Genomic DNA, 27900 nt, shown 5'->3' on the forward strand with positions numbered 1-27900 from the left:
GCAAGTTAGCAGCTTCTTATGTGGAAAAGATGTACTTTTCCTAAGAATAAAGAAGAAAAGAAAGTTAATATGTATGTCATTGTAAGGAATACTTATAAATTCCATTGACAGTAAGTAGTCTATGAAGAAAAATCAGTCTTATCATCAACATCACACTTCAGTGTAGGAACTAATTTGAACCAATTCTGTTTTTAGATTGTTGCCATCATAATTTTTAATAATATATATCTATTGCCTTATGAACTAGAATGATTGATTGACTTCCATCTATGGAGGACAAAAGTATTAATTTACATTTTCTTTTCATTCTTCCCAATTTTTGATAGGTATATCATGACTTTAAAAAATTCTGCTTGTTAACTTTATAACCAAAAGTATGTATTTTAGTCACTATTTCTATATCATCATCTTTAGACAGTATCTCATAGTCCAACAAGTACCTCATCTGTCTCCATACACTTCCCTCAATCAGCATTTTTGTATAGCAATTTTTCACCTCTATTTTTACTTTTATATTTCATACATTAAAAATATGCATGTTCTGTTCTGTATTCCATAATTGTATCTTCTATATTTTGCTTATAGGTGGATTTTAAAATTTGAAAAGCAATAACTATTTTAAAATATCATTTATAAATGTTAAATGGATTCTGTGAATGTATTCACTGTAGAACAAATCTAGACTAGAATTCCATTTCAGAAAGACCGGGGAAATTTTTAAGGTCATGAGTTTTAATAAATTCTGGAAGAAAAGGGTCAGCATTATCAACAGCCTAATGTCTGCTTTGGATGTTATGTAGATTGCAGAACTAAGCCTGCCCAGATTTCTAATGAAGCTGGATGTTTCCTTAGTATCAGCAGTCTAGTGTCTGCTTTGGATGTCATATAGATTGCAGAACTAAGCCTGCCCACGTTTCTAATGAAGCTGGATGTTTCCTTAGCTTTCTTATGTAAGTTTGCAGAACAAACATTATTTAGATCATGAGCCAGTAGACCCATCTGCCACTTACAGTCCTTCAACTGGGCTATGAAAGTATTTTGTAAACTATAAAGTGCTTTATAGATATATGTACAAGGTCATATCATAGTAGAAGGAATTTGATTTCCAGGGGTCCTAAGATAAAGTGGATAAAACTCTGGAAACAGTACTTGGTTCCTGGATTGATTGGGAGTAAGCAGACCTGGGTTCTTGTCTTGGTCTTCCACATAAGCAATGAAGCATTTTCAGCTTTTGGAGCTCAGTATCTCTACCCATAAAATGAGGCCTTTGGCTCTCTTCCATTCCTGACAATGAGGAATTATTAAAGTAAAGATGTGTATTTTGTGCATATTCTATACCATGGTTCCATTGATATCTTCACCTGATCTTCATGTACAGTTGGCAGAGATTGACATAAGTCTTTCTATGTGCACCACATGCAGGGGTAAAGATAAGCTCCCAGCATAAGAGTATACTTGTGTCATGATCAACATATCTATCACAGTGTATCTACAAGAAGGAAGAGAGCTTTCATGTACGCAGGCTGTAGACTGCAGTGATTAAACACATGGTCTATAAAGTCAAATCATCAAGGCAAAAAATGCTAACTAACTTCGTGGTTTTTTGTAAATGTTTTAGCCTTGCCAAATCTCAGTGGATAACAGGAAATTTCTCATAGTTTGAGAGGAATAAATGAAATAACAAACATAAAACATGTTCCACAAGTTCTAGTGTAAAATAAGTGTTAGCCATTGTTATCTTAGATTATTTGAAAGTTAGACAAAAAAATTACTAGGGCTTTTAAGTAGTATAAGATCATTATGAGGAAATAATGTAAAATATCTTTTTTTTTTTTTTTTTTTTTTGAGACGGAGTTTCGCTCTTGTTACCCAGGCTGGAGTGCAATGGCGTGATCTCGGCTCACCGCAACCTCTGCCTCCTGGGTTCAGGCAATTCTTCTGCCTCAGCCTCCCTAGTAGCTGGGACTACAGGCGTGCGCCACCATGCCCAGCTAATTTTTGTATTTTTAGTAGAGATGGGGTTTCACCATGTTGACCAGGATGGTCTCGATGTCTTGACCTCGTGATCCACCCGCCTCGGCCTCCCAAAGTGCTGGGATTACAGGCGTGAGCCACCGCGCCCGGCCAAAATATCTTTATTTTTACTCACACAAGTTGATCACTGCAAACTATTTCCTGCAATTATTTATTCAGTAGGAAACATAATTAATGCTTCCTACTGAATAATTAATTAATGACAAAAAATCAGCCTTTTATCATCAACTTTTTTTGTGGCTTTTCTTTGTGGCTAAGTAATGATTTGGGAAGATCTCAACTTCATTGATTCTTTCTCAAAACTGATTTTTGCTCATACAGGTCATATGTTAGACATAATGTAAATAAATGTATTTTAGTTACAGCTTATTTTTTCTAGATTTTAAGTAAATGATATCATATTGATATTGAAAATCAGGGTGGCATAGTGAGAAGAGGATTGGATTTAGACTTGGGATTAGAATATATGGCATTGACTCCTAGATCCCCACCAATGCTTTCTAGCTTAATTTCCCTCATTTGCTAAAACAAAGAAACAAAAGACAATAGCATCAGTCCATCCTATCTCAGAGAATAAAATTAAGAAATTCTCATGAAAATGTTATATAAATGATAGAATTCTGTTTGAAAACAAGATTTAAATAGATACAAAACAACTTTTACAAAACTTGATAAATAATATAATACAGACTCAAACTAAACTTATGTTTAGTGTCACTAAGAATATCTAGAAAAGAAGAAAACAGTGAAAAAGATAAGGACCAAAATTTGCTCTTTAAAATTATTTCCAAAGAGTTTTTAAAATTTGTAGTCAATGTAAGAACTATTTTCCATTTTCCATCAGATAGTTTTGTGATGTGATTTATCACTCATCATTTTTTCCCCTAAGGATGGTCCTAGACTTTATAGATAGTAGGCAGGGAGTGCTCATACGTAACTGGACGCTTACCAGAGAAAAACTAAAATACAAGAATGAAGAGACAAGCAAAAGGTGACCAACCTTTTGGAGAAGTTTTTCTGTTTTTTTTTTTTTTGTTGTTGTTGTTGTTGTTGTTGTTGTTGTTGTTTGCTGTGGATACTATGCTGAGTGAATGTTTTGGCTAAACTCTCGTGCAAATAGACCTTATTTACATGGATCTGCACAGAGGCTGCTGGGAGAGGGTGAGTTGTTATGGGCTAATTAGTAAGAGAAGTGGAGTTTGGGTTCTGTTCTCACTTGTCAGGAAGGATTCTGGTGAATAACCACGGTTCTGCCACACTGGGCTCAAATCAAATTTCACCTTGTTAATCTCATTCAGTAGTGATGTCCGCTGGGACCCTCTTGTATTAAGCTGGGTCAGATGTCTATCTCTGAATTTTCTATTCTGAATATATAACAATTAAAAAATGAGATTGTGTAGGGCTTTCTTCAGTTCCTGAATGATAATTTGTAGGGTGGAATCCTGGCATCTTTATTTTAGTTCATTTCTCATTATTCTTATGTAGCAAGCCTGGGTTTTGCAAATATATCAGATTTTATTCTAATGATGTTTCTTATTATAATCATGATCCTTGGCATGTTAGGCTGCATTAATAGACAAAAAGGTTTAGGAAAGAGGTGATAGTTTTACTTTTTCTGTATCTGTCAGAGAAAAAAGTTGTGATTAGTCCATTTTCAGACAACATAGCTACATATTTTAAGATGGGCAATGCCTAATTGTAACAGATCCAAGGAATATGGTCCAGGATAGAAATACTATAAAAGATATAACGCTTAGGAAAAAGTGGTTGAATTAACCAGAGATTTTTATCCTGGAGAAAATAAATTTCAATGGAGACAGAATATTTATTTTTAAATAATGAAAAGTCTGTTAATTGGCAAAAAGGGTGAACTTTTTTGTTATATAGTCTCACTGGCCCTGATGGTTGATAGCCTCATGAATGTAGTTTTCAACTCTAGACAAGTAGAACATCCCAACACTCAGATCTCTGCAACAATGGACACGCTTCCTCTTGAAGCAGTGACTTTTCCCTGAGTGCTCTAGAGAAGCCGGCCTATGAGAAATTGTGGTATGTTTCTGGAAAGATATAGGAAGAAAAACTTCCCTTCTAGAAATGACTTCTTGGAACTAGAAAGGTTCTCTTTTAAGGATCTTTAAAAAAGAGATCAATGTAAAGCAGCAGTATGGTATATAGACTTGTCTCCAGTGGATAAAGACTCCAGGAGAAGGTGTGGTGTTCACTGGTGTTTCTGTGGGTTTATGTCTGTGTATTTTCTGTGTGTGTGTGTGTGTGTGTGTGTCTGTGTGTGTGTGTGCTTGTGTGCACGCACGCACGCATGCAGGCTCATGTGCATGTGTTTCTTGGAAGCTAATTGGGATTCTTTGTATAAAAGTTTTTCCGAAACAACAAGACCTGTACGTTTTTCAATTTTCCTTTATAATTGTGATATTTTATACCCTGATCTAAGAAAAAACACAAGCAGAAGTAAAGATAAACTTTCTGGGAGGTTAGGTTTTTTTTAATTGATGTGTTAAATAATAAAAAAAAAAGAAGCCAGTCTGTCAGTAAGGCATGCATTTGTAGGGGTCTTACAGAAACTTTCTCCATTCAATCAAGATGACTCTGAATCTGGCTCTGTCCCTGATGCAGAACATCAGTAAAACTGAAAGAAAGCCAGTCAGAGCCTGGAGGTGATGAAGATGATGATGATGATATCATTCCTTTCTATCCATGTCCATGGAGAATTTAGCAATTTCCTTCGTGAAGAAACTGAACTTTTCCATTACTTTTCCTAAGGGAAGACAGAGTTCACAAGATTCATTAACACAAGATGAAATTTTATGTAATATTAGAGTGAAAGGAACCACAGAGATTATGAGGCAGAACCTCATCTTACAGACAAGGAAACTGAGTCTCAGAAATGTATTTTCTTGCCAAAGCACATTCCGACAGAAGCAGAATTTCCCTATTCTAGTGATAATTCCACCCCTTTCCTGCCTCCTCTGATTCCAGACCCACCGATCACCCAGTGTCTTAAAACAAGCAAAGAAAGAGTATTCTGACAAAGAAAATTGAGGGGCCTATCTCTCAGCTTTTCCTGGTCAGCAAGGCCTTTGATGAAGCTGGATCCTGCATTAGTGAGGACTTTCACCATATTTTCTTTCAGTGTCCCTTGAAAACAGCTAGTTTCCTGGTCAAGGGCTAGTTTCCCCGTCTACCTATGTGACAGAATTTTCCCTTTTGTGAAATAAAACCTCCCAAATAGGAATAAATACATAGACATGTCGTTTTAGGCTCAGGGTTTGATATTCTAACTTGTTAAGGTAATCACAAAGATGAAAACACAAGATCTAAGTGTCCAAAATCAAGTGGCCTAAAAGAATTAACAATGATCACAGTAGACTTGGTATGAGACAGTTAAATGAAATTTGCATGTCTTGTACCAAAGAAGTGACATCTGCCTAGCTACATTTCTGCAAAAACATTGTGTGGGCCAAAGAAAATACCTAAACAAAACATGTCTATGGTATTCTGGTCCAAATACTGACAGCTTGTATCCCTTATTTTAGATAAAGGAAAACAATCATTTTTGTAGCCTTTATTTTGTAGCCTTATTCCCCCTTAAAGCTACAGATACCTAGCGCTTCTAGGAATTTGAAGATAATAAACCTCTAGACACACTGTGTCTAAGAATCAAGCTGCACTGAGACTGTGAAGTATCTTAGAAGTCAGGTAGTATAGCGGTTTTCAATTATTTTGTGGGGGGTAGGGAGTTCAGGGCCCTTTCTTCAAATATGAAGAACATGGCACTCCACTATTTAATACAGTCAAAGCTAAATGTCATAAACTACCCTATATGGTCCCTTTAACCCTAATGGTGATTCCTGACTTGTCGCTGTAGAACCTCTGTGCTCTGGGACAGCAGTTTAAGAATTCACAGGCTTACTGGAGTCCCACAATTGACAGACAGGAATTGGAGGTTCTGTGATGGGATGGGACCAGTATAAGCTGGCAGAACAGGCGATGCTACCCTGTCTGATTGTGCAACAGTCAGCTTTCTATCCCCACTTGCTGTTCTAAGTGGGAATAATTATAAATTATAGCTTATAGAGATTTAAGCTGGATCCTGGAAAGAAGGATTCATAGTAGAGGGCGCGGGTTCAGATCTCTTTTTCTTCTTATGAGGTACTCACAAGCTCTCAGTACACAAGTGACATTCATTCCCATAGGTGATGTAGTCAGAACCACAAACTGGCAGGTATGTGATGGGGCAGGGGATGGCCACCACTGGATACTTCTTGTAAATGCTGCAGTCCACCTGTGTCATACACAAGCAAATGGCCTGTTTTTCTCCCAGACCTCAAGCTAGGATACCTTGACCACTCTCAGATATACTACAAGGGCTGGAAGTCCCAACTCAGATGTTCAGATGTTGCTTGACCACTTCTGTAAGTACTAGTATTATCACTATGACAAATACTAGTACTACCGGTATTCTATATTTTTCTACATACTCAGTTAACAATTGCTGGACATTTCCGTGCTACACATTAAACTTAAATCTTACATTAATTTTGTTGTTTAATCTTCAAAACAACTAAATAGAGTAAGTTCTACTATAACCTGTCTTTATAAATTGAAAAATTAAAGCTTAGAAATACAGATAACTTGTTCAAGGTAAATGCGGGTTAAGTATTACAGCTAGTATTTGAATCCAGAGCCTGTACAATTTATCAGGGTATTTTTGCCCCACCTCTTACATGTTATGCCTTTTAGGAAAACATCACCAGCCTCTCAGCTGGAATGCAGCTCTCCCTCGTTTAACTCTGGAATGTTTAAAAAACAGTTTAAAAATATGGTTGTTTATAGATATGTCGTTATTTCTTCAATTGCCTTCTGGAGAGCAGATACCATTTCTCCACATGTGTTTGCTTCCCTCTCGAATCCTCCTAAACTTACTGAATTTATCCAGCATATATGTTGGCTAAATGACAATCAATAGATATTGGCATTAAAATGTTATTCAACATACTCACTGCTGTTAAAGGCAGACTAGCAGCTTCTGAAAAAGAGATACAGATGAAAATGTTAAAAATAAAGCAAATCTTACATCTCATTAATTAATATGTTTCATGATATATAATTATATTTTCTCTGGCAATGAATTTCAGCACACTCTCCATCCTTATGCAAAATCATAGTTGTTTGCTGAGGAAGTTGAATGACCAATGGGTTAGATTAATCCTTGGTTTAGGCAAGAGAATTATCAAAATTTCCTCTATTTATTGATCACGAGATGTTTTCTGAACCTCATAGTGTTTTTGATATTGGCCAAAGTCAGGTAGCAATAAGAAGCATGAAAATGATCACTCTTCAGAGCCTGAAGGATCACCTTTGAAATCCTTTCCTTCCTAATTGATATAAAGAAATGCATTGGAATGTCTTTAGGAGTTGGAAACACTTTAATTAATTTTTCTCAACATAAAAGCCTAATTGTTAACCATTGGCTTTTTGAGAATTGTGTTTTATTTTAATCCCTCCAAACTGATTTAGGAAGACATCCAAGTTTTTCTGTATCTTGGAACTAAGGAATAGTGTATCTAATAACACTCACAACTTCCAGTGTCCATATGAACATATGAAATGGAAGACTTATGGATAAATCAGATCATTTTTTGATCTATGGATGCAAATAAGAATCCTTGAAAGTGAAGACATTAGACCCAAGTCTCTCAAAATACAGACAGAATATAAAATTCTATTACAAACCATTACACTTTAAATTCTTACAACCAGATGTTTCTGAGATGCTCATATCCCAGGAGGGATTATTTGTGAAAACAAACTTAATGGCTACATAGGGCATTGTCTGACCTTAACTTACCTGAGCAGCTGTAGAAATGGATCATTGTAAAGAGCAGAAGGAGACCACCAATGATCTTCATACTGGAAATGGCTGTGGTGCAGAGGCTGCTCTGAGATTGTCACAACAGCTGCATCGACCATGTCCTGGGAAAGGGGTCATGTTTATATATGTGCAGGGCTTGGTTCTCCACCTTTCCTATGAGATCATCCAGAGGATCTCAAAGCACAATGTCACACCCTGGGCGGTTGTGTTACAGTCCTTGTTACTTAACTGCTACTTCTTATCTGACCAGTGATTTGGTTAATTGAGGTAAGTATTTTCTTTCTGCCCCAAAGGTAGGACTGTTAAGAATTCTGAACTTAATATACTAGAAGAGATTAAGTATGAGCTTCTTGGCTTGGTTATAAAATAAGCGGAAATTTATTTTACAAAACTGGAATCGATTAAACCCAGATTAGACTAATTATACCTATGTTTATATCTTGGCACCTAGGGAAATATTGGTGATTTTTGAGGCAAGGAATCAAAGAAGCAAACTGAGACCTAATAGAAGGAACAGTGACATTAGCATTTATGAGGTCTGGGGAAGAGCATTCACATACTACTTTTGACATGTTCTACCTGTATAATCTTGGATAAGTCATTACATGCTGTGAGCCTGCAGAAGGCTTGGTTATGTTGTGATAACATAAAACCCCAAGCTATCTGTAAATTAAAACTTTGTTTCTTACTCATGCTACACATGTATGGTGGTCAGCTGATGGTGCTGCACTGCCTTCACTGTGGATGCCAAGTGGACAGAGTGACCACTGTTTGAAATATTGTAGTCAAGGTGAAGTGAAGATGAGTTCTCAGGTGTTCTCATGTTAGCAATGAAAACTTTCAGCCCAGAGCAATGCTCCTGTCACTTCTCCTCGTGCTCTTACAACCATTACGTACTTTGTTATGTGTGGAGTGAGTGCAATCAGTCTGATACGGTTTAGCTCTGTCCCCACCCAAATCCCATCTTGAATTGTAGCTCCCCTAATTCCCATATGTTGTTGGGGGGACCCGTGGGAGATAATTGAATCATGGAGGTGTTTTCCTCCATGCTGTTCTCATGATAGTGAATAAGTCTCACGAGATACAATGGTTTTATAAGGGGTTTCCCCTTGCACTTAGCTCTCATTCTCTCTTGCCTGCTGCCATGTAAGATATGCCATTCACTTTCCACCATGATTGTGAGGCCTCTCCAGCCATGTGAAACCTCTTTTTCTTTATAGATTATCCAGTCTTGGGTATGTCTTTATCAGTAGCTTGAAAACAGACTAATACACAGTCTTACCTTGCCCCCTGAAGGTCAGATGGAGACCTAGAATAGTTGGCAAACAGCAGAGAGATCATCCCAGAGACTGAGTTTCATCCCAGTCCAATAGGGCCTGTTGTTAGCCACAATAGAGTTCATGTAATTGGAACCATATACACAAAAGTCTGCTCTAAAGCATAGTGCATTTAATAATGTTATTGTGATTGTTTTTATTATTGACAAAGTAAGGGTTAATGCTCTGAGTTGCTGACATTAGATTGTAAACTGTACTGTCCATGCACAGTTGTCCAAATGGCTGCAGTTTACTTATTGATCTTAAGGACATATATAAGAAGACCTGGGGAAGGCAGTAGACTGTCCCACAAGTTTATGCTTGGCAGGTTTATTTTAGTACATTCTAAAACATAGCATCTACAAAGTATATTAAGTGAATAGTAAATGATATTGCATAATCCCCTAAAACCTTGATTCCTATATTAGTTTGGAAAGCAATATAATCTAGTGGTTAAGAGCATGGGCATTGAGTAGATCTCATTTAGAATCTTTCTTCTAAAAAATGTTGACTGTGTGTTTTTTAGTATTTAGATTAACATCTGATATTTAGTGATCTTTACAACAGAAATAATATTTACTTCATAGGTTGTTTTGAGTGTTAAATTAGATTTTCCACACACACCACACACACACACACACACACACACACACACACGTATTATACAGTTGACTTTTGAACAACTTGGGAGCCGGGGGTGCTGACCCCTCAACAGTTGAAAAGTTAACATACAACTTTTGATTTCTCAATAACTTAACTACTAATAGCCTATTGTTTACCTTATTAATAACATAAACAGTTGATTAACACATATTTTGTATGTTACATGTATTATATACTGTATTCTGACAATAAAGTAAGCTAGAAAAAAGAAAATGTTATTAAGAAAATTGTAAGAAAGATAAAACATATTTACATTAGTTAAGTGGAAATGGATTATCATAAAGATTTTCATCTTCATTGTCTTCATCTTGAGTAGACTAAGGAGGAGAAGAAGAAAGAGGAAAGGTTGATCTTACTGTCTCAGGAACGGCAGAGGTAGAAGAAAATCTATATATAAGTGAACCTGTGCAGTTCAAACCTATTTTATTCAAGGGTCAACTGTGCATATAATCTCTTACGGATGCATGTCTGTGAGGTGTGGTCTGTGTGGCGTGTTTGTGTGGTTTGTGTGTACTTGGGTATCAGGGTGCTAAGTTTATAATTATATCTTGATACGTGGTAGCTAATAATATGGAATGTGCTCTTCATAGCAACTCATTAAGGAAGGAATTTTTATTACCCTAGTTTTGCCAGTGAGTAAGTTAAGACTCAGAGGATTTAAGTAATCTTCCACGGATCATGATACAATTAATAGAGGAAACTGCTGAGTTCAGTCAAGGAAAAGAAGCGAAGTGAAGGTTCCAATAAGGAGAGGTAATTGTAGGTTTCATTGTTTGCCATGAATGTTTGAAAAGAATTAATCCTAAGAAAAAGACATTATGTTTCAAGATGAGGTGTCTTTTTTGCAGTTTGAAAATGCCCTTTGTTAAAGAGAAGTAGGAATAGGGTCAAAGAGTGGTCAAAATGGTGGTAGAAGATAGGAACACAGAATTTTTATTAAATGTTTGATAGAAGCGGAATGGAAGAAACTGAGGCTACAGAAAGATCTAGAATAGACTGAGCATGTCTTAAAACTGAAAAGAAGAAAATTTAGATATATAGTCGAGAGTGGCTAATTAGAGGCATGTAGAAAGATATGAAATAAGGTTGAGAGCACAGATGAAAAACCATTTTCTCTGATAGATGAGAGAGAGTAGAGTGGATAAATGTAGAGAGAGGCATATTTTGAAGGTTAAGGAAGGAGAGATGTGGGGAGCCCACTGTGAGATAGGCTCTGGTTGTTCATTGTTGGTTTGCTTTTTGCACTGGGAGAACTGGGTTGGTCTGGAAGCTTGAGAAAGATGATAGAAGACTTGGTAGCATGTCAGATAGTCAGCAATGAATCTAAAGATTAATGGCAGCTGGGAAAATTAGAACTGGATTTTAGAAGGCCCAATCAGTACTGTTCTGCATATTTCTCCCAAAGTTTGTGTGACATGGAGTGAGAAATGGGGAATAGTGATTTTATAGATAGGGAGTATACACATCAGAGGCTTGAGGGTACCGTAAAGACTGCATTAGGAGGTAGCAAAACTTGGAAGAGAGTTAAATGTTTCAGAAGGTTCTGATGGATTATACAAGGTGCAAGCAGTTAAGTGTTTAGAGATCAAGGTTTAGGCAAAATGTGATAGGTATAGGAAATAAGAACAATTATTAAGACAGTGGGCGCTAGGAATCAAGTTGTCAGATACAATTTCTCAGGGGTGGGGCTGAAATAATGATTCTCAGGGTATATCCAGTGGATGGAGATAAGGGTCTCTCAGTTGAAAAGCATGAAGAAAGGTGAGGTCAAGGGACCAGGAGAGGGGTTGCTTTGGGTTTTGGAAGCCATTTACATAGACAGGAAAATTTCCGGCTGGATACTGAGGGACAAATTATAGAGGAGGCTTTTGGAATGAGAGTCAAAACCTGTGAAGATAAAAGCAGTCCATTTCAGGATGAGGACAGTTTTTAAATTTATCCTCATAGTCCTGCAAGGAGAAAAACTGGAGGCCTTGTAAGAGAGAATCACTATGGTCCTGGTTCCATTATGAGGAAGATAGAATAAAATTAGCTCTTTTCCCATTTAGGAAAAGAAGTACAGCTTGCTGCCAAAATTCATTTAATTTTACATAAACACACTCTTTGAGGCTGAAGTAAATCTGATTTTCAGTGTGAAAATAAAATATAAAAACTGTTCTTGGAGTTATTTCTAAACAGAACTTGTCTCTAATCCTGGGGTAACAGAAATGTATATGATGATCAGTATTTAATAATTTTATTTTCGTTTAGTAAACTTCAAAGTACAGAATAGCACAAAGCAGAATGTCATATTCTGCATAAAAATATTTTATTTCCCTCCAGATCTTCTTGCTATCCTTGACATTGTTTAAGTAGCAAACTTTGCAGTGACCAGCTGGATGCCACCTCCCTAATGTTGGTGGTATGCTCTTGGGGAAATTTCTTCCAGACAGGCAAAGAGGAGTGACATCATCAGAGCATGGACAACCTCAAAGACATGGTCTGTGATGTTTTTCCAGCATTCTTTCAATGAATGTCAGTCTGAAGTTTACATGACTAATTGTGTGCTCAGGATTGTCCTTCCTGAACAGGATGTAGGAGTTCAGCACTGTAATGTTTGGAAGGCAGTGAAAGAATTTCTTATACCAAACATTTGAGCTCAGTTGGATAATAAGTGAGCATCTGATCAGCCAAGTCCACTGCCCCTATATTCTTGTTATCCACGATGACATATGGCTTCTTAGTTTTCTTTCTATTTCTATGTCTACTTCAATCGCAGTATCATGGTTGATATGGTTTAGCTCTGTGTTCCTACTCTAATCTCATTTCAAATTGTAGTTCCCCTGTGTTGGAGGACGGGCCTGGTGGGAGGTGATTAAATCGTGGGGGCAGATTTCTCCTTGTTGTTCTCATGATAATGAATGAGTTCCCCTGTGATCTGATGGTTCCCAAGTATGTGGCACTTCCCCCTTCTCTCTTACTCTCTCTCCAGCTACGATTAGAAGAAGGTAATTGCTTCTCCTTTGCCTTCTGCCATGATTGCAAGTTTTCTGAGGCCTCTCAGTCGTGTTTCCTGTTAAGCCTGCAGAACTGTGAGTCAATGAAACCTCTTTTCTTCATAAATTACCCAGTATTATGTAGATCTTTATAGCAGTGTGAGAATGGACTAGGACAATTGTGGAATGTTGATGGCGTTGTCACCTAATTCTTTTTGGGGTAAATGCTGCAGCCACAACTGCTACCGGCAAGTATTCTCAGGGCAAGCAGGAAGAGGGTTTGCAAAAAAGCATAAAAATGAATATAAAAATTTGAAAGTATTGGGGATTTCTTCCCTTATAGATGTGGGGTATCACAAGGAAGAGCAGGATAACTCCTTAGAGGGTTAGAGAAGGGTGAGGGAATTAAATTGGAACAGGGCCCGTATGAAGAGTTCTTGGGCTAGTTAGCTGGAGAGAAATAGGGAAACCAGCACTGCAGCTGGGCAGAAATTCAGTCATAGAATAGTAACTCTAAGGATGGACTGTTATAATAAGAAAATTAACCATATATTCAGCACTTACCCTGTGCTAGAACTGCACTATGCCTGCTGTGTGCATTATCTCATTTCATACTTAAAACGTCTTGTGAAATAGGAACGGCTATTCTCCCTGCTGTTTAGCTGCAATAATGGGCACTTAGGAGATGCGACCAGCTTAAGGTAAAGGACCAATGCTTTTTAATCACTCTGGTGTGTTACCTTTAAATCTAAACCTACAAGGTAGATTTGTAGACGCTACCTTTTAGGTTTAGGTTTAAATTTAGATTCCTTGGACACTGAAATAATAAAGAGTATAACTGCAGAATCAGAACAGTCAGGAAGAATAGCTAAATATTTGAATGAGCAGCAGAGGGAGCTGAACACGGGTAGAATGTGTGACGTTTTCACCTGTGAGGATCATCTAGAAAGAGGGTGCATTCCAGTGGGGAGAGAGGAAGACTGAAAGCCAGGTGCCAAGGGTTCCTGTCCTGTTCCTCATCCCCATCTATCTATCTAGGTAGCAAATCCTGTGACATTCCCTTCCCCAATGTGAGCTTTCTACTTCCCCTACATCTAGTGAGATTAGCCAAGATTGGTAGTTCACATTTTTGAGTTAAAAAGCCATCCCTAGTACACTAATATATACAATAAATAAGACTGAGGAGTGACGGGCGGGTGGGAAGGAGAGGCTAGAACTTTATTAATTGATTCTGGTTTTGCCTCCCCACTGCTGCACCAGCATCTCTCACTTACCCTACCAGGATGCCTTTCTTCTTGACATCCAGCAAAGAAAGCACCCAACACTCTCAAGGAATCTTTTGACAGTTTAAAAATCACTGGCCTAGATTTGTCTCTTCTTGCCCTGTGTGAGCCCTTCACATCCCAACTCTTTTCTTTTTTCTTTTTCAAGATGGTCCCAACTGTGATCATGTCCTTGTGCCCACTGCAGGCACGATGACCTAGGCCTCTGGATATTTGCATTTTGACTTTGTATCTGGTAAGATTTTGTTCCCTGTATCTCATGAGAGCAGGAAGTGAGCACATCCAGGAATCTTATGCTTTGAATGCCTTTCATTATTTCTGGGCCATTGAGGCTAAATAGCTCCAATCATGGAATAAGGTAATTTGGATGAACAAAATAACTAATTTTTTTTCTTTGTGTTGCTCCTAGGGGCCCTCACAGTATCTGGACGAAGACTCTTTACATACATACACACACATTTGTAGGGAACCAGCCCCACATCACACCTGTGGGTACCCCACGTTCAGTGGGACAAAGGAATGAGAAAAAGACAGATTAAGAGAGAAAGTGAGACCAGGGGGCCATCACTTTATCACTTTGGAGGAGACAGTGAAGGCCCCAAGCTCTGATCATCCACACAATTTATTGATTACAATCACTTTTATCTATAGGGTAGGGGTGGAGTGATGATGAAGTGAATCAGTGAACTGGAAGTGAATCAGTGAGCTGGACTGGTGTGTCATCCTAAGGATTGATAACAGTGGTGGTTTGGGAGTTTCACAAACCAGTAACATGTGATTATGTTTAGCTTATTATCTATGTGCAGCTGGTGGAACGGACCTTACAAGGAGCCTGCAAGTCTGGCTATGTCATAGTGCTATGAAGGGGTTTCATGTCCTTAAGCACATTGTTTATGGTAACAGAGCCGAGGTCACCCTACACCAGAACATGAAGCATGGAGAGGCCTTCCTCCTCAGAGGCCTCCTGTGGCCTTCTGCAGTTTGTTGTTCCTTGTTTATGTGTTACTCATAACCAATTTATGTAGGCATTCTGTAAGTCCTTTCTCCTTTGCTGCTTTTCCCAACACACATGCACACACACACACACACACACACACACACGCACACACACACACACACATACAGCCCCAATTGGTAAAAATTATGTTTACTAGGAAGGAGCGAAGCAAGATGGCAGAGTAGGATTCTCCAGTGATTGTCCCCCTATAAGAAACATTGATTTGCAACAATTATCCATACAGGAAGAATCTTCATAAGAGCTAAAGAAATCAGGTAAGAGTACCTAGTTTAAAAATAATAAGAAGAAAATATATATTGAAGAGGGTAGAAAAGACAGTTTTATATTACCCACATCCCCTTCCTCTAACCCCAGGCAGGACAGCTTGGAGAGGGAGAGATACTTGCTTGGGAGAAGGCCAAGGAAGCAAGTGTAGGACATTGCCTATAGCAGTAGAAGGCTGTTTTGTACAGATTAAAAATTTATTGGATAGTGTAGCCACCTTCATCAATTATCTAAGGCAAATCTTTAGGATAACTGGTTGCAGCTTCTTCATCAACACTTCATTTTGCACGTTTATGCTATAGAAATGACTTATTTCCTTAATGAATACCCTCTGCTCTCATCTAATTTTTCTTCTGCAGCTTTCTATCTCTCTTACCCTTCACAGAATTGGGGAGGGATAACATGGGGAGAAATGCCAGATATAGGTGATGGGCATGGAGGCAGCAAACCATATTGCTATGTATGTACCTATGCAACAATCTTGCATGTTCTTCACATGTACCCCAAAACCTTAAACGCAATTATATATATATATATATATATATGTAATTTTTTTAAAAAAAGGAATTAAAGATAATTAAGGCCTTGCTCTTGACTAGGCTTTGATGCAAGGAAATTTTGTAGCTGGTTTGATTTTCTATTCAGACCACTCTGAATAGTTTACGTCAGCAATGAGTCCGTTTTGTTTTCTTTTTCGTGTGTTCATTGGAGTAGCACTTTTAATTTCCTTCAAGAACTTTTTCTTTGCATCCACAGCTATCCTTCCCCTACCCCCACATCCCGATAGTCCCCAGTGTGTGATATTCCCCTCCCTGTGTCCATGTGTTCTCATTGTTCAGCTCCCACTTATGAGTGAGGACATGTGGTGTTTGGTTTTCTGTTCTTGTGTTAGTTTGCTGAGAATGACACTTTCCAGCTTCATCCATGTCACTGCAAAGGACATGAACTCATTCTTTTATATGGCTGCATAGTATTCTGTGGTGTATATGTGAAGAAAACCTAGGCAATATCATTCAGGACATAGGCGTGGGCAAAGACTTCATGACTAAAACACCAAAAGCAGTGGCAACAAAAGCCAAGATTGACAAATGGGATCTAATTAAACTAAAGAGTTTCTGCACAGCAAAAGAAACTATCATCAGAATGAGCAGGCAGTCTACACAATGAAAGAAAAATTTTGCAATCTATCCATCTTACAGAAGGCTAATATTCATAGTCTACAAAGAACTTAAACAAATTTACAAGAAAAAAACAAACCCTGCAAAAAGTGGGCAAATGATATGAACAGACACTTCTCAAATGACCACAATGAGATACCATCTCATACCAGTTAGAATGGTGATCTTTAAAAAGTCAGGAAACAGCAAAGGCCAGAGAGGATGTGGATAAATATGAACACTTTCACACTGTTGGTGGGAATGTAAATTAGTTCAATCACTGGGGGAGGTAGCGTGGCGATTCCTCAAGGATCTGGAACCAGAAATACCATCTGACCCAGCAATCCCATTACTGGGTATACACCCAAAGGATTATAAATCATTCTACTATGAAGACATATGCGCATGTATGTTTACTGCAGCATTGTCCACAATAGCAAAGACTTGGAACCAACCCAAATGCCCATCAATGATAGTTGACATGCCTTCCTTACTAAGTTTAATCGTTTCTAGCTTTTGATTTAAAATGAGAGACTGCAACTCTTGTTTTCACTTGAACACTTAGAGAGCATCGTAGGGTTTTCAGCTGGGCTAATTTTAATATTGTTCTGTCTCAGGGAAAAGGAGACCCAAGGAGAGGGAGAGTGATGGGGAAATAGCTACTCAGTGGGGCAGTTGCAACAATACTTAATTGATAAATACATCAATTAAGTTCACTCTTATATATCATGGTTCATGGCACTCCAAAACAATAAAATAGCAGTATCAAAGATCACTGATTACCATACCACATATAATAATAATGAAAAAGTTTGCAATTTCATGAAAATTACCAAAACGTGAAACAGAGACACAAAATGATCACATTCTATTGGGAAAATGGTGCCAGTAGACTTTCTTGACACAGGATTGCCGCAAACCTTCAATTCTTAAAAAGCACAATATCTGCAAAGCACAATGAAATGAAATGCAGCAAAATGAGGTATTTCTGTAGTGGCAAAGACTCTCTGCTAGACCAAACCTAGTCAGGCTCCTTTGAGTTGTCTTCTCACCTAGGCCTAGAAAATCTGCAGACTCTCAACACCTAAAATTTTGTTTACTCCTCCCCATATTTACTGAAATGCACTAAGAGATCTGAACAAACCCTAGCATGGTTTCCAACAGCTCAAGGTCACATGCCTAGGATGACTCCAGCCTTCCATAAAATGCTGGCCTACAAAAGCTTAACATTGCCGGGAGAATGTACTTTGTTCCAGCCAAAACCTGGTGATGGACAGATAGACCCCTAAAACCCCTCTTAGTTAAGCAGTTACTTTAGAAAGCTTGCAATTACAAATCCTTTCTCTTCCATTTAAAATGTAAACTCAAAAGTATTTCCTCAAGGACCTGAGTACTGTCTCTGAACTGCAAGCCTTTATGGAGATACCACTCCATCTTGTTCTCAGCCCCCATGACAGGATAAGGACCTCACTGAAGTGGGAGCCTCACTTTATCTTGCATCCGCTCCTGTCATAAAAAAGATGTTTGTTTCTTCTTGGGATAAACACCATTTAACAAACCCGACTAACTCCTCCTCTTGCCCTGATCTTTATGAACTTTGACTTCCCTGACTGCTCAAGCCCCTATCTTTCTCTACTCTGTATACCCCATCTTCTTAAAACACTCAGTCACTTCTGTACAAATCAAAGTTGAGTTTGGTTTAGACTAGGCTATTTAGACAAAATTTACCTTGGCCACTTGAATAGTGTCAAGCTTTGTTTAGCTTTGACAATGTTTTATTAGTAACTTCTAAGTGAGAGAAATACAAAATAAAATTTGGGCACCCTTGGAAATATTAGATGTGCTATTGGCAAAGTTCAAGCAGTGAATCACAATCAGGACTTAAAAGACTCCATGGAAGCTGAATGTATTTAAGATTATTAGAATGGCCAGGTAGGAGTGTCAGTAGAAGCCTCCCTGGATACAGTAATTCTCTCTGTGATGGTTACATTCACTTTGAAAAAATTTGTCCTTTCATGGCATTCTCTCCCACCTGCACCAAAGCATCATATTCTGCCTTGAAACAGAGATTTTTCCTATGAGCTTTCTTTGTATAGGTGATATTATACTAAGAGGATACATTAATGGTAGTGAAATTTCTGGATCAAAGTATCCATATATCTAGAAATGTTATATCTAGACTAAAGTTTCAGAGTTATAATTGAAAGACAGTCATTAGAGTACCTACAGATTCCCTTAAATTTTATGCACAATATGAAGTATATGTGAATGTATGTATAATTTTCTGTCCTTTGATTAGAATCTCAAAAGGGTTTCTCTTTAATCTCAGAACATGTCCTAGACTTTAAGATCCTGAGAATAGGGTTGTATATAATGTTAGGTTTTGAAGGGAAGGCAAGAGTTAAAGACAGAGACAGAGTTGGTGGCTCTGCAGCAATGCAGTTTTATTGCTGGTGCAACCTGTAGAAGTTGGGGACCAGCTTAATGCCAGAGCCCACTGCTGCTTACAAGCTGGGGTAATTTATAGGTCTGAGTGGGAGGGGTCTAGGCAGTATGGCTTGCTGCCTGGGAGGATATTGATAAGGTGTTTCTATGATCAGGTGGTTTGGCCCTTTTTCTGGCGGGATGTGATTAGGATGTTCCTTGGACTTTTGCCCAGCAGGATATAAGAGGGGTGTTCCTTTAGCAGGGAATGAAAAAGATGCTCCTGTGCTTTGTGGTCAGGTGGCTAGGCAGGGTGTTTCTCATGGCCTGAACCCCCATGCAATGTTTCACTCTGACCAAGGTCTGCAAAATGGAGTGGAGACTTACAAAATGATGCAGTTTGGACTAACATATTAACTTTCTCTAATACAGGACCATGCACATAAATGTTAATAAGGGGCAGGGAAAACAGCTTTGCAAATATAGTATTGGGGACAGACTTTTTTCTTCAATAAGACAATGTACCTGGAGACTTTTTATATACTTTTCTCCCTCTTATGGGGTCTTACTATTTCTTCTTACCCTAAATTTTCTTGTCAACCTTGTCAATTTCTTGTCAAATGTCCTCTCAACATTCTGAGGTCTGAAATGAGAATGGAAAGGAGTAGATAGGGCTCCAAAGTATTTTGTGTTTTAAATGGAGAGAACGTGGCACTGTGGGGAAAGTAAAAAATATCTGTGTTATGAAGGATGATGATGGAGGATTAGAAAAGGTGGCATCAGTTTCATGGGCTGTTGTTTAACTCTAATCTCCAGGAAAAGTGAGCCATCCCTCAATATTTTCCTTCCAGCTGCCCTGGTTCCCAAGTTAAGATGACTGATGACATAAGAAGCTTCAGTGCTCCTGTTTGGAAGATTCAATCCCTGTGGGTATTTGGCAGAGCATGTGGACAGTGGCTTCTTCTTAAGGCATTCTCACTCTTTTTTTCCTTTTTACTATTTTTTTTTTAATTTGACAAATAAAAATTGTGTATGTTCATATTATACAACATGATGTTTTGAAATATGTACACATTGTAGAATGGCTAAATCAAGCTAATTAACATATGCAGCACTTTACCTACTTATCATTTTCTTATGATAAGAACACTGAAAAAAATCTCTCAGAAATTTTCAAGTATGCAATATATCATCATTAACTACAGTCATCGTGATGTGCAATAGACCTCTTGATCTTATTCCTCTGTCTGCATGTACTTTTATGTCTTTTAACCAAAATCTTTCCAATTCTTCTTCTCTTTAGCCATTGGTACCTACCATTCTACTGTCTGCTTTTAAGGAGTTTTACTTTAAAAGAATCCACGTATGACTGAGATCATGTAGTATTTATCTTTGTGTGCCTGACTTAATTTCACTTAACATGACGTTCTCCAGGTTCATTCATATTGTCCCAAATGACAGAATTTCTTTCTTTTTCTTTTTTTAATGGCTGAATGGTATTACATTGTGTATATGTATCACATTTATTGTGAATAATGCTGCAATGAACACAGAAATGCAGGTCTCTCTTCCACATACTGATCGAATACTCCAAATTCTGAATAGAGATCATGGGACTGATCACAGCCATTATCCAGAACCAAAGATGGGACAGATCATCCACTTGATGCCCTGGAAGACTTAGGTTTTCCCTAGTGGAGTGTGTGAAAGTGGGATTAAGGGGATTTTGAAGAGTGATTGGACTGAACTGGAGCGAAGCGGGTGTTGCATATGAGAGTTAGAATTTCAGCCTAGACAGAATTAGATGCTGGATAAGGATACAGAGCTTGCTGTATTTAACTGTAGAGACATATATTTGCTGTTATATGCTGTCTTTCAAAATTCAGGCTTATGATCCAGGATACTGGGTGTGGGGGGTGAGATCTTATTATTTCTATTATTTCTCAAAACCCCCAAAGACCAGAGACGCTGAAGATCGTCAGTCTGCCAAAACCAAAACCCACAGCTCTTCTCCAATTCACTATCTACAGACGTCATGAAATAAATACAAACTCTCCTCCAGAAGAAAGTGGAATAAATTAGCAGTGAGACAACTCAGGACATTTGTATTAGTCAGAGTATGTAAAGATGGACTATTTTCAGTGTAGTGGAACAACTTTTAAATTTTATATTTACAATAGAATTCTATAAAAATGGTTTAATTCAAAAATGAGATATTTCTGGCTGAGATAAATATTACATAATAAAGCACAATATGTAACAATAAAAATCATAACATATGAAGAAGAATTGTCCAGGAATTATGAAGCTTTAGTTAGTGTATATAGAAAATAAATTTTCCCGAGATTTTACATTTTATATACACAGTGGTTTTACATTGCAGTAAAAAAGCAATAAGTTTTAACAAACTGATGTAAAATATACGATGAAAGTCAAGGGATTATAATTAATAGCTTAATACATGCCAGATATTTTACTAGTTTATTTTGAAAATGTTAATCATATAACTATTACATTTCATTTAAGAGAGATTTATAGTTTAAAATGCAATATTTAAAGTTTTATGTTAGGTGTTTTACATGATATATATATATATGTTAATTTCTTCTCATGATTTTTCTTTAAAATAGTTTTTTGTCTTTGTATCTATTAAACTCACATTTGTACATGGAAGTTCCCTAACATTTCTCCAATGTACATGTTTTACTAAATGTTTCATCTTTGATATAGAAAACCTTAAAGAAAACCATCTTAAAGAAAAATTAAAATTTAGTAGAACCTTTTAACTTGCTTTAACATAATGTATGATATTTTAAATTATTAAACACGACAAGGTAATGCATCCATTTTGGATACAAATAAATATTACAAATCAAAATGCTTCACTAGAAAAATACATGATGCATTGATACAATAAAATTAAATGTCTTGTTAACTTTAAGAGATAGGTGTTATTATGCCACCCATCTCAGTTGGTTCTTTGCTATTAACTACATTGTTGTTTAATGGGTTTGTGATAATTTGACCAAAGTTTTAAACTATGAAAAACATCCTCAAGTTTTTTTTTCCACATTGGAAAACGTTTTTTTTTAAAATGATAATGGGGAGTGAGACAGACCCTGTGATAAAGCCTTGATGCAGGAGTGGATTGGGGTGAGGGGCAGGGATTGGAAAAGAAAGCATGAAAGAAAGGAAGCAGGCTCTCTGGACCCTGGTACAATATTTTAGGAAAAACATTGCAACAGAAGGTGCATTCCTGATGATGGCAAGATGATTAGAAACACAATGGTTGTGGAAGCTTTTTAAATTAAAGAGTGGGTCTTTCTTACAAATTCCAATTCCAGTTTTACGTAGGAGATGAGAAAACTAAAGTATATGATGAAATGGGAAACATGAAAAAGAAGCGAGATTATTTGGGCAATTTCTGAGAAATAAGAAAAGTGAAAAACAACAGCTAAAGAGGTAGTAATAATGTAAATATAGAGAAGGAAGAGCTGAAGAAACGAATACTAAATTAACTGCCAAACTGTATAGGACATGGTAGCATCAGAGAGTATGGAATTGTATAGTAAGGAGAATATGGAATTGTGCCATAAAGAAATCGGCCGTTTCCAAAAAAGAGTCTGGCCTTTGCCCTTGACTTCTGAGATGTAATTTATGTCAGAGTGTCCTCGTTTAGAGCAGTGTCTGACCAGAACAGATCTTAGGATGGGGCTGGCCACATCCGACAGTTTAAGATAGGGCTGGTTATTCCAGAAAGACCAACAATGTAATTTAGGATGAGGGATCCAATTGACCTGAAGACTGAGTTTGACTGTGTGGGCCATCAATCAATCAATTAATCATTCTTTTGTTATAAAGCCCTATAAAAAAATCTGGACACCAAGGCTTATGGAAACTCCCTGGTTGGTATTACTCCATGTGTATTGTCACACATTGATGCTACACAGAAATTAATGTGTGCTTAATCCACAGAAAGAGAACAAAGTAAGCTTTGTCTTCCCCTCCTCTGTGTCTCTTCCTTTGACTAATTTTAATCTGTATCTTCTTCCTGTAATAAAATATAACCATGAGCATAATAGCTCATAGTGAGTTCTGTAAGTCCTTCAAGCAAATTGTTTAACTTGAGAGTGGTAATAGGATCTTCTGAACTTGCAATTGGTGTCAGAAGTGAGAGCAGTCTTGTGAAGGACTATACCCCTGATCTCCACAGTTTGGCTAACTCCAGATAGAGATTATTACTGAATATAGGACTAATGTGGGATGTGGGAGCAATTTAGGAAATGAACATGTTTATAATGTAAGTACCAACTAGAAGTGAAACAATATAATTAGAGACAAACAACAGGTAAGTGAATTTTTTAGGGAATAGAGCAAGTTAGTAAATAGGCATTGTGACTGAGGTCAGCAGGAACATCTGGGAACAATTTTAAGAGTCTGAGAAAAGCTGAAGTACAGAATCAATTTCAAGAACAAGAAATTTGAAAGAATTAAAGGAACGAGGAGACAATGAGTATAATAAGCAATGAAGAAACAAATTTCTTAAAAGCACTTGAGGACCGATTCTGACAATTGATCAGGAACCTCAGGACAACTTGAGTGGCTAGGCAAGGGCAAGAGATTATAGCTGCAGGAACATTGCAGTAGGATATATGAAAAGATGAAAAAATGAGCAGAGTGGAAATGATGGACAACACAACAGTGAATTAAATAGTGGAGAAGATAAGAAAAGTTCAGGAAATGGATGTGGTTCCCTACATAGGAGCATCTGGGATAGGTGAGCAACTGAGGAGTAAAAAGTAGTTGAGGAAGAAATGAGTGTGTGTTGAGGAAGGGATGCAGAGTTGGTCAGTGAGATTAGCTGACAAGCTGTGTAACTGAGAAGAGCTAAATCACCAAAGCTAGAAATGGCACTGGGGGAACAGAGCACTTTTCACATCAGCTCTAGGAAGATGAATAGCATTTAGGAAAGAGGAAAAGTCGATATAGTAAGGATAGTAGTGAGAATAGACATTTGGCGTTATGGAAACAGCTAGAAAAAGAAGTAGAAAAGCAAAGTTGATGGAGGAGCTTAGAGACAGATATGATCTATAAGATTCCTAGAAATGCCAATGTGCATAGGAAGCCCTACTCTAGATCTCCATGAGGTGACACCTAGGGACAATGCGGAAATAAAAGCAGTGAAGTAAGGGAGTAGCTCAGTGAATAAGAGCCGTGCAAGAGACAGAATGATGGAAGTGCCATGCAAAGCCAGAGCAAATGAAGAAAGAGCAAATGGTGAGGCCACAGAAGATGGAGGGAGCCCAGGTGGTGGGAACATTTAGTAATATAGAAGCAAAAATTTACGTTACACCCCAGATGATGAAAGGAGCCAGAGAGGCAGGACCTTATACAATTGAGTTTAATTTCATAGCCATTATGAACAGCTAAACCATAGTGTTTCATCACTTATGGAAATGTTTTGACAAATTAAGCAATGAAAACACTAACATTTAAGTAGCATTTACATTCATGGCAGAAAGAAACAAGCTCAAAAACCAAAATAATTCTTCAAAAGGAAGAACCAATAAATTATTTTATTGAATTTGAAAAGCTTATGAAAACAAAAGTTTAAAGTCTCATATAAGTGTATTAGTACTTTGTGGGCTTCTTATTAAATGCCACTTCAGGTTGCTCAGATTAGTATAAGCATATACATTTGCTGAGACAGCAGTGAGAGGTTGGATCAAAGAGGTTTGCTTGGAAATATTGGGTACATTTTTGGCAAAGACGGTTGCTCAGCGATCACTTTCTAGTAACACGATAGCATGCTGATGTGTGGTATGAAATATTATTTCATACAATGAGTGAAGTTGGTGAAACATCTTCCACTGTAACTTGACTAGTACTGGTGTAATTTACACATGTGATGTAAATATGAAAGAAGGTTTTTTGTTTTTTTTTTGTTTGGCAACAAATGTGATTAACTCTGAACTACGTAAAATTCTGAAAGATTACTTTATAAGCAAATATGGTCTTAAACTGAAGTTTTGCATAGTTATATGTTCTGATACGGAACCTATGATGACAGGAAAACATGCTGAAGTCGTTTCCTAGATGAAAGAACTCATACTAGAATATAAATCACTATTTCCTTTATGGAGAAAGTCTCACTATGGAAAAGAAAAGCAGTTGAAGTAAAATATATTTTTAACGACAGTAAAAACTGAATTACATAAGGCTACAGCATTACTTCTTGACTAGTATTTTCTTTATTATATAATATTGTGGATGCTAATCCGAACAATAGTTACTGCCTTTTATAGTTTTTAAGTAGAAATGTTCTGTTAAATATTTCAGCTACCACACAAACGTCCTGGTTTTCAGAGTTTTGAAACCAGTTTGAGCTCCAAGTTTTAAGGATATGAATGAGCCATGCTTATTACTTGTCCAAGATCTTCAGTATTTTTAATGATTTTAATATTTCCATTCAAGGAAAAAATGTAGAATGTTTTCCATGAACTAAGGACAAAAATAAAAGTTAGATGCTTGAATGAACAGTTTTCACAAATTCTTATGACGTGTAAATAATTCAACAATTAGCAAGAACTGCTAATTTAGATAGTAAAATCTGTGAAAAGTTAGCAGCAAAACCTTCCACATTTGTTTCCAATTTAAATTTTATTTTCTGTCCAAAGAATATTTACATGTAAAAAATTTACAGGACCAGAATCTATTTCTTTCATCAGATGTAATTGGTTAACTGTGATTTTATACCACATTATTTTAGAACTGGATACTAAGGAGGATTGAAGATTAATTTTGAAAATATGGTGTCACTTTCTTAATGTCATCTGACACTTAAAATAGAATATCCTGAGCCTTAACATATATTTTCTAAATTTAACATAAATATTTCCTGTGAGACTTCCTTTTCAAACATGAGCATTATTTAAGCAAAACAACACAGAAAGAGTTTAAATATATAGACTCCTCTGGAGGTAGCATTGTTACCAATAAATTAGATAATAATCAAGGAGTAGACTAAATCTTTTAACACCTACAAGAACATGTTCTTTTAAAGTGCTGATATAGGTGTTTCATATGTAAGATTGCTATTTTACTCAATATTTATAATTACAGAAAAGCAAAAATTATGAATGTAAAAATTAGATATATTGATCACCTGTATGTATACTTTCTATAAATGGGTTCAGTTTTCTCATTTTTTTCCTGTATTTGTACTTATTCAATTTATTAAAATTGATTTTATATCTGAATGTGATTAAAAAAATTGGGCTTATACTTTCTTTGACTTTTTGTCATTTCATTTTCTAGTGATCCATTTTATTGTCTTTTATACAAATACTGGCCTTTGAAGGCTTGAAAGTTTTTGAACAAAGCGGTCCTAAACTAAATGGTTTAAGAACTTCACTAGAGAGTTTGATGACTGTGTGACTGTAGGTGGAGCCATGGAGGGACAAAGAAAGAGCAAAATTGTTCAGCATCATGACTGGGAAGATGAAGCTCCTTGGCCTGAAATAGGGAGGAGGAGCTGGCCTGTGGGGAGAGACGCTTGTTTGAGGTTTTTTTTTTTTTTTTTTTTTTTTTTTGTTCGTTTGTTTTTTGAGACGGAGTTTTGCTCTTGTTACCCAGGCTGGAGTGCAATGGCGCGATCTCGGCTCACCGCAACCTCCGCCTCCTGGGCTCAGGCAATTCTCCTGCCTCAGCCTCCTGAGTAGCTGGGATTACAGGCACGTGCCACCATGCCCAGCTAATTTTTTGCACTTTTTTTAGTAGAGACGGGGTTTCACCAGGTTGACCAGGATGGTCTCGATCTCTCGACCTCGTGATCCACCCACCTCGGCCTCCCAAAGTGCTGGGATTACAGGCTTGAGCCACCGCGCCCGGCCTGCTTGTTTGAGTTTTAGATCTCTAGATTGTAAGGTGATGGTAGAAAATTTAGATTTAGGGTCTAGCAGGAGACTGAAGCTCTGGAACTGGAGCTGAGGTCCTGGAAAAGATAAGACCAGTCTAATTTGCCTGAAGTCATAGTTGAATCATGGAAATTGTATGATTCAAAGAAAAGAATGATGTCCTAGGTATGAGATCTGAGCAGCTGTATTTTCTCATTCAGTGGCTTTCAATAAAATTGATTTACATCTCATATCAAGGCTGTTATTCTCCTGACTAATGTGAATTTTCTAATTTGTAACAGGAGAAAGTAACAGAGCGATGAAGATGATGATGATGATGATGATGATAACAATGAGGATAATAAGATAACAATGATATCACTGTAAAGCAATGGTAAGAATAAAAACAAGTCCTTCTGTAGTCTCTGTGTACCAAGGGCAGTTTATTTCACATAAGAAAGTGAAGGCACAGAGCGGTTAAGTTTAATAATTTGCTGGAGGTCACTTAAATAATATGTGGTAAAGTTTAGGTTTTAATTGAGACTGGATTTAGAGCTTGTTTTCTTAACCATTGACTACTGGCCATTAAAGATGCTGATGTAAACCCTGTTCAGAATCATTAACAACAAGCTATAGAATATCTTGGAAGTATTTGTCTTTCAGGGAAAAAACAAAATTATTTAAAAATAATCCATTTATTTTTCTGAAAGAGTCTTCTAAGGAGTCTAAACCAATTCTTCTCAAACTGCAATGTGCATTCAGGTGCCCTGCAGATATTGCTACAATGCAGAAGCTGACCCAGCAGGTCTGAGGTGAGATCTCTAATTGTGCACTGGTAACAGGCTCCCAATGCTGGCCCTGACCCACACTCTGAAAAGGAAGGGTCTGCAAAGTCAGGAGGCAGATGAAGATATGAGGAAGCTGTCATAGCAGTCAGAGATAAAATATGTTCTGCAATTTTATCTAGAAGAGGCTCTTGCT

At 37.2% G+C, this 27900-nt stretch overlaps 1 protein-coding gene and 1 pseudogene across 1 annotated transcript; one reads left to right on the forward strand and one right to left on the reverse strand.

Moving 5' to 3' along the window:
* Positions 1-27900, forward strand: part of LOC104652341 (ATP synthase F(1) complex subunit alpha, mitochondrial-like) — a 134354-nt pseudogene that overhangs the window by 52340 nt on the left and 54114 nt on the right.
* On the reverse strand, positions 5951-8008 carry SPINK7 (serine peptidase inhibitor Kazal type 7). Its single transcript, XM_074401011.1, has 3 exons — positions 7901-8008; positions 6210-6366; positions 5951-6092 (listed from the first exon to the last, which is right to left on the reverse strand). Exons 1-3 carry the CDS (start codon positions 7959-7961, stop codon positions 5951-5953), a joined length of 360 nt encoding a protein of 119 aa, XP_074257112.1. The 5' UTR covers positions 7962-8008.

The sequence above is a fragment of the Saimiri boliviensis genome, chromosome 1, assembly GCF_048565385.1.
Source record: "Saimiri boliviensis isolate mSaiBol1 chromosome 1, mSaiBol1.pri, whole genome shotgun sequence".
NCBI classification, from domain to species: domain Eukaryota; kingdom Metazoa; phylum Chordata; class Mammalia; order Primates; family Cebidae; genus Saimiri; species Saimiri boliviensis.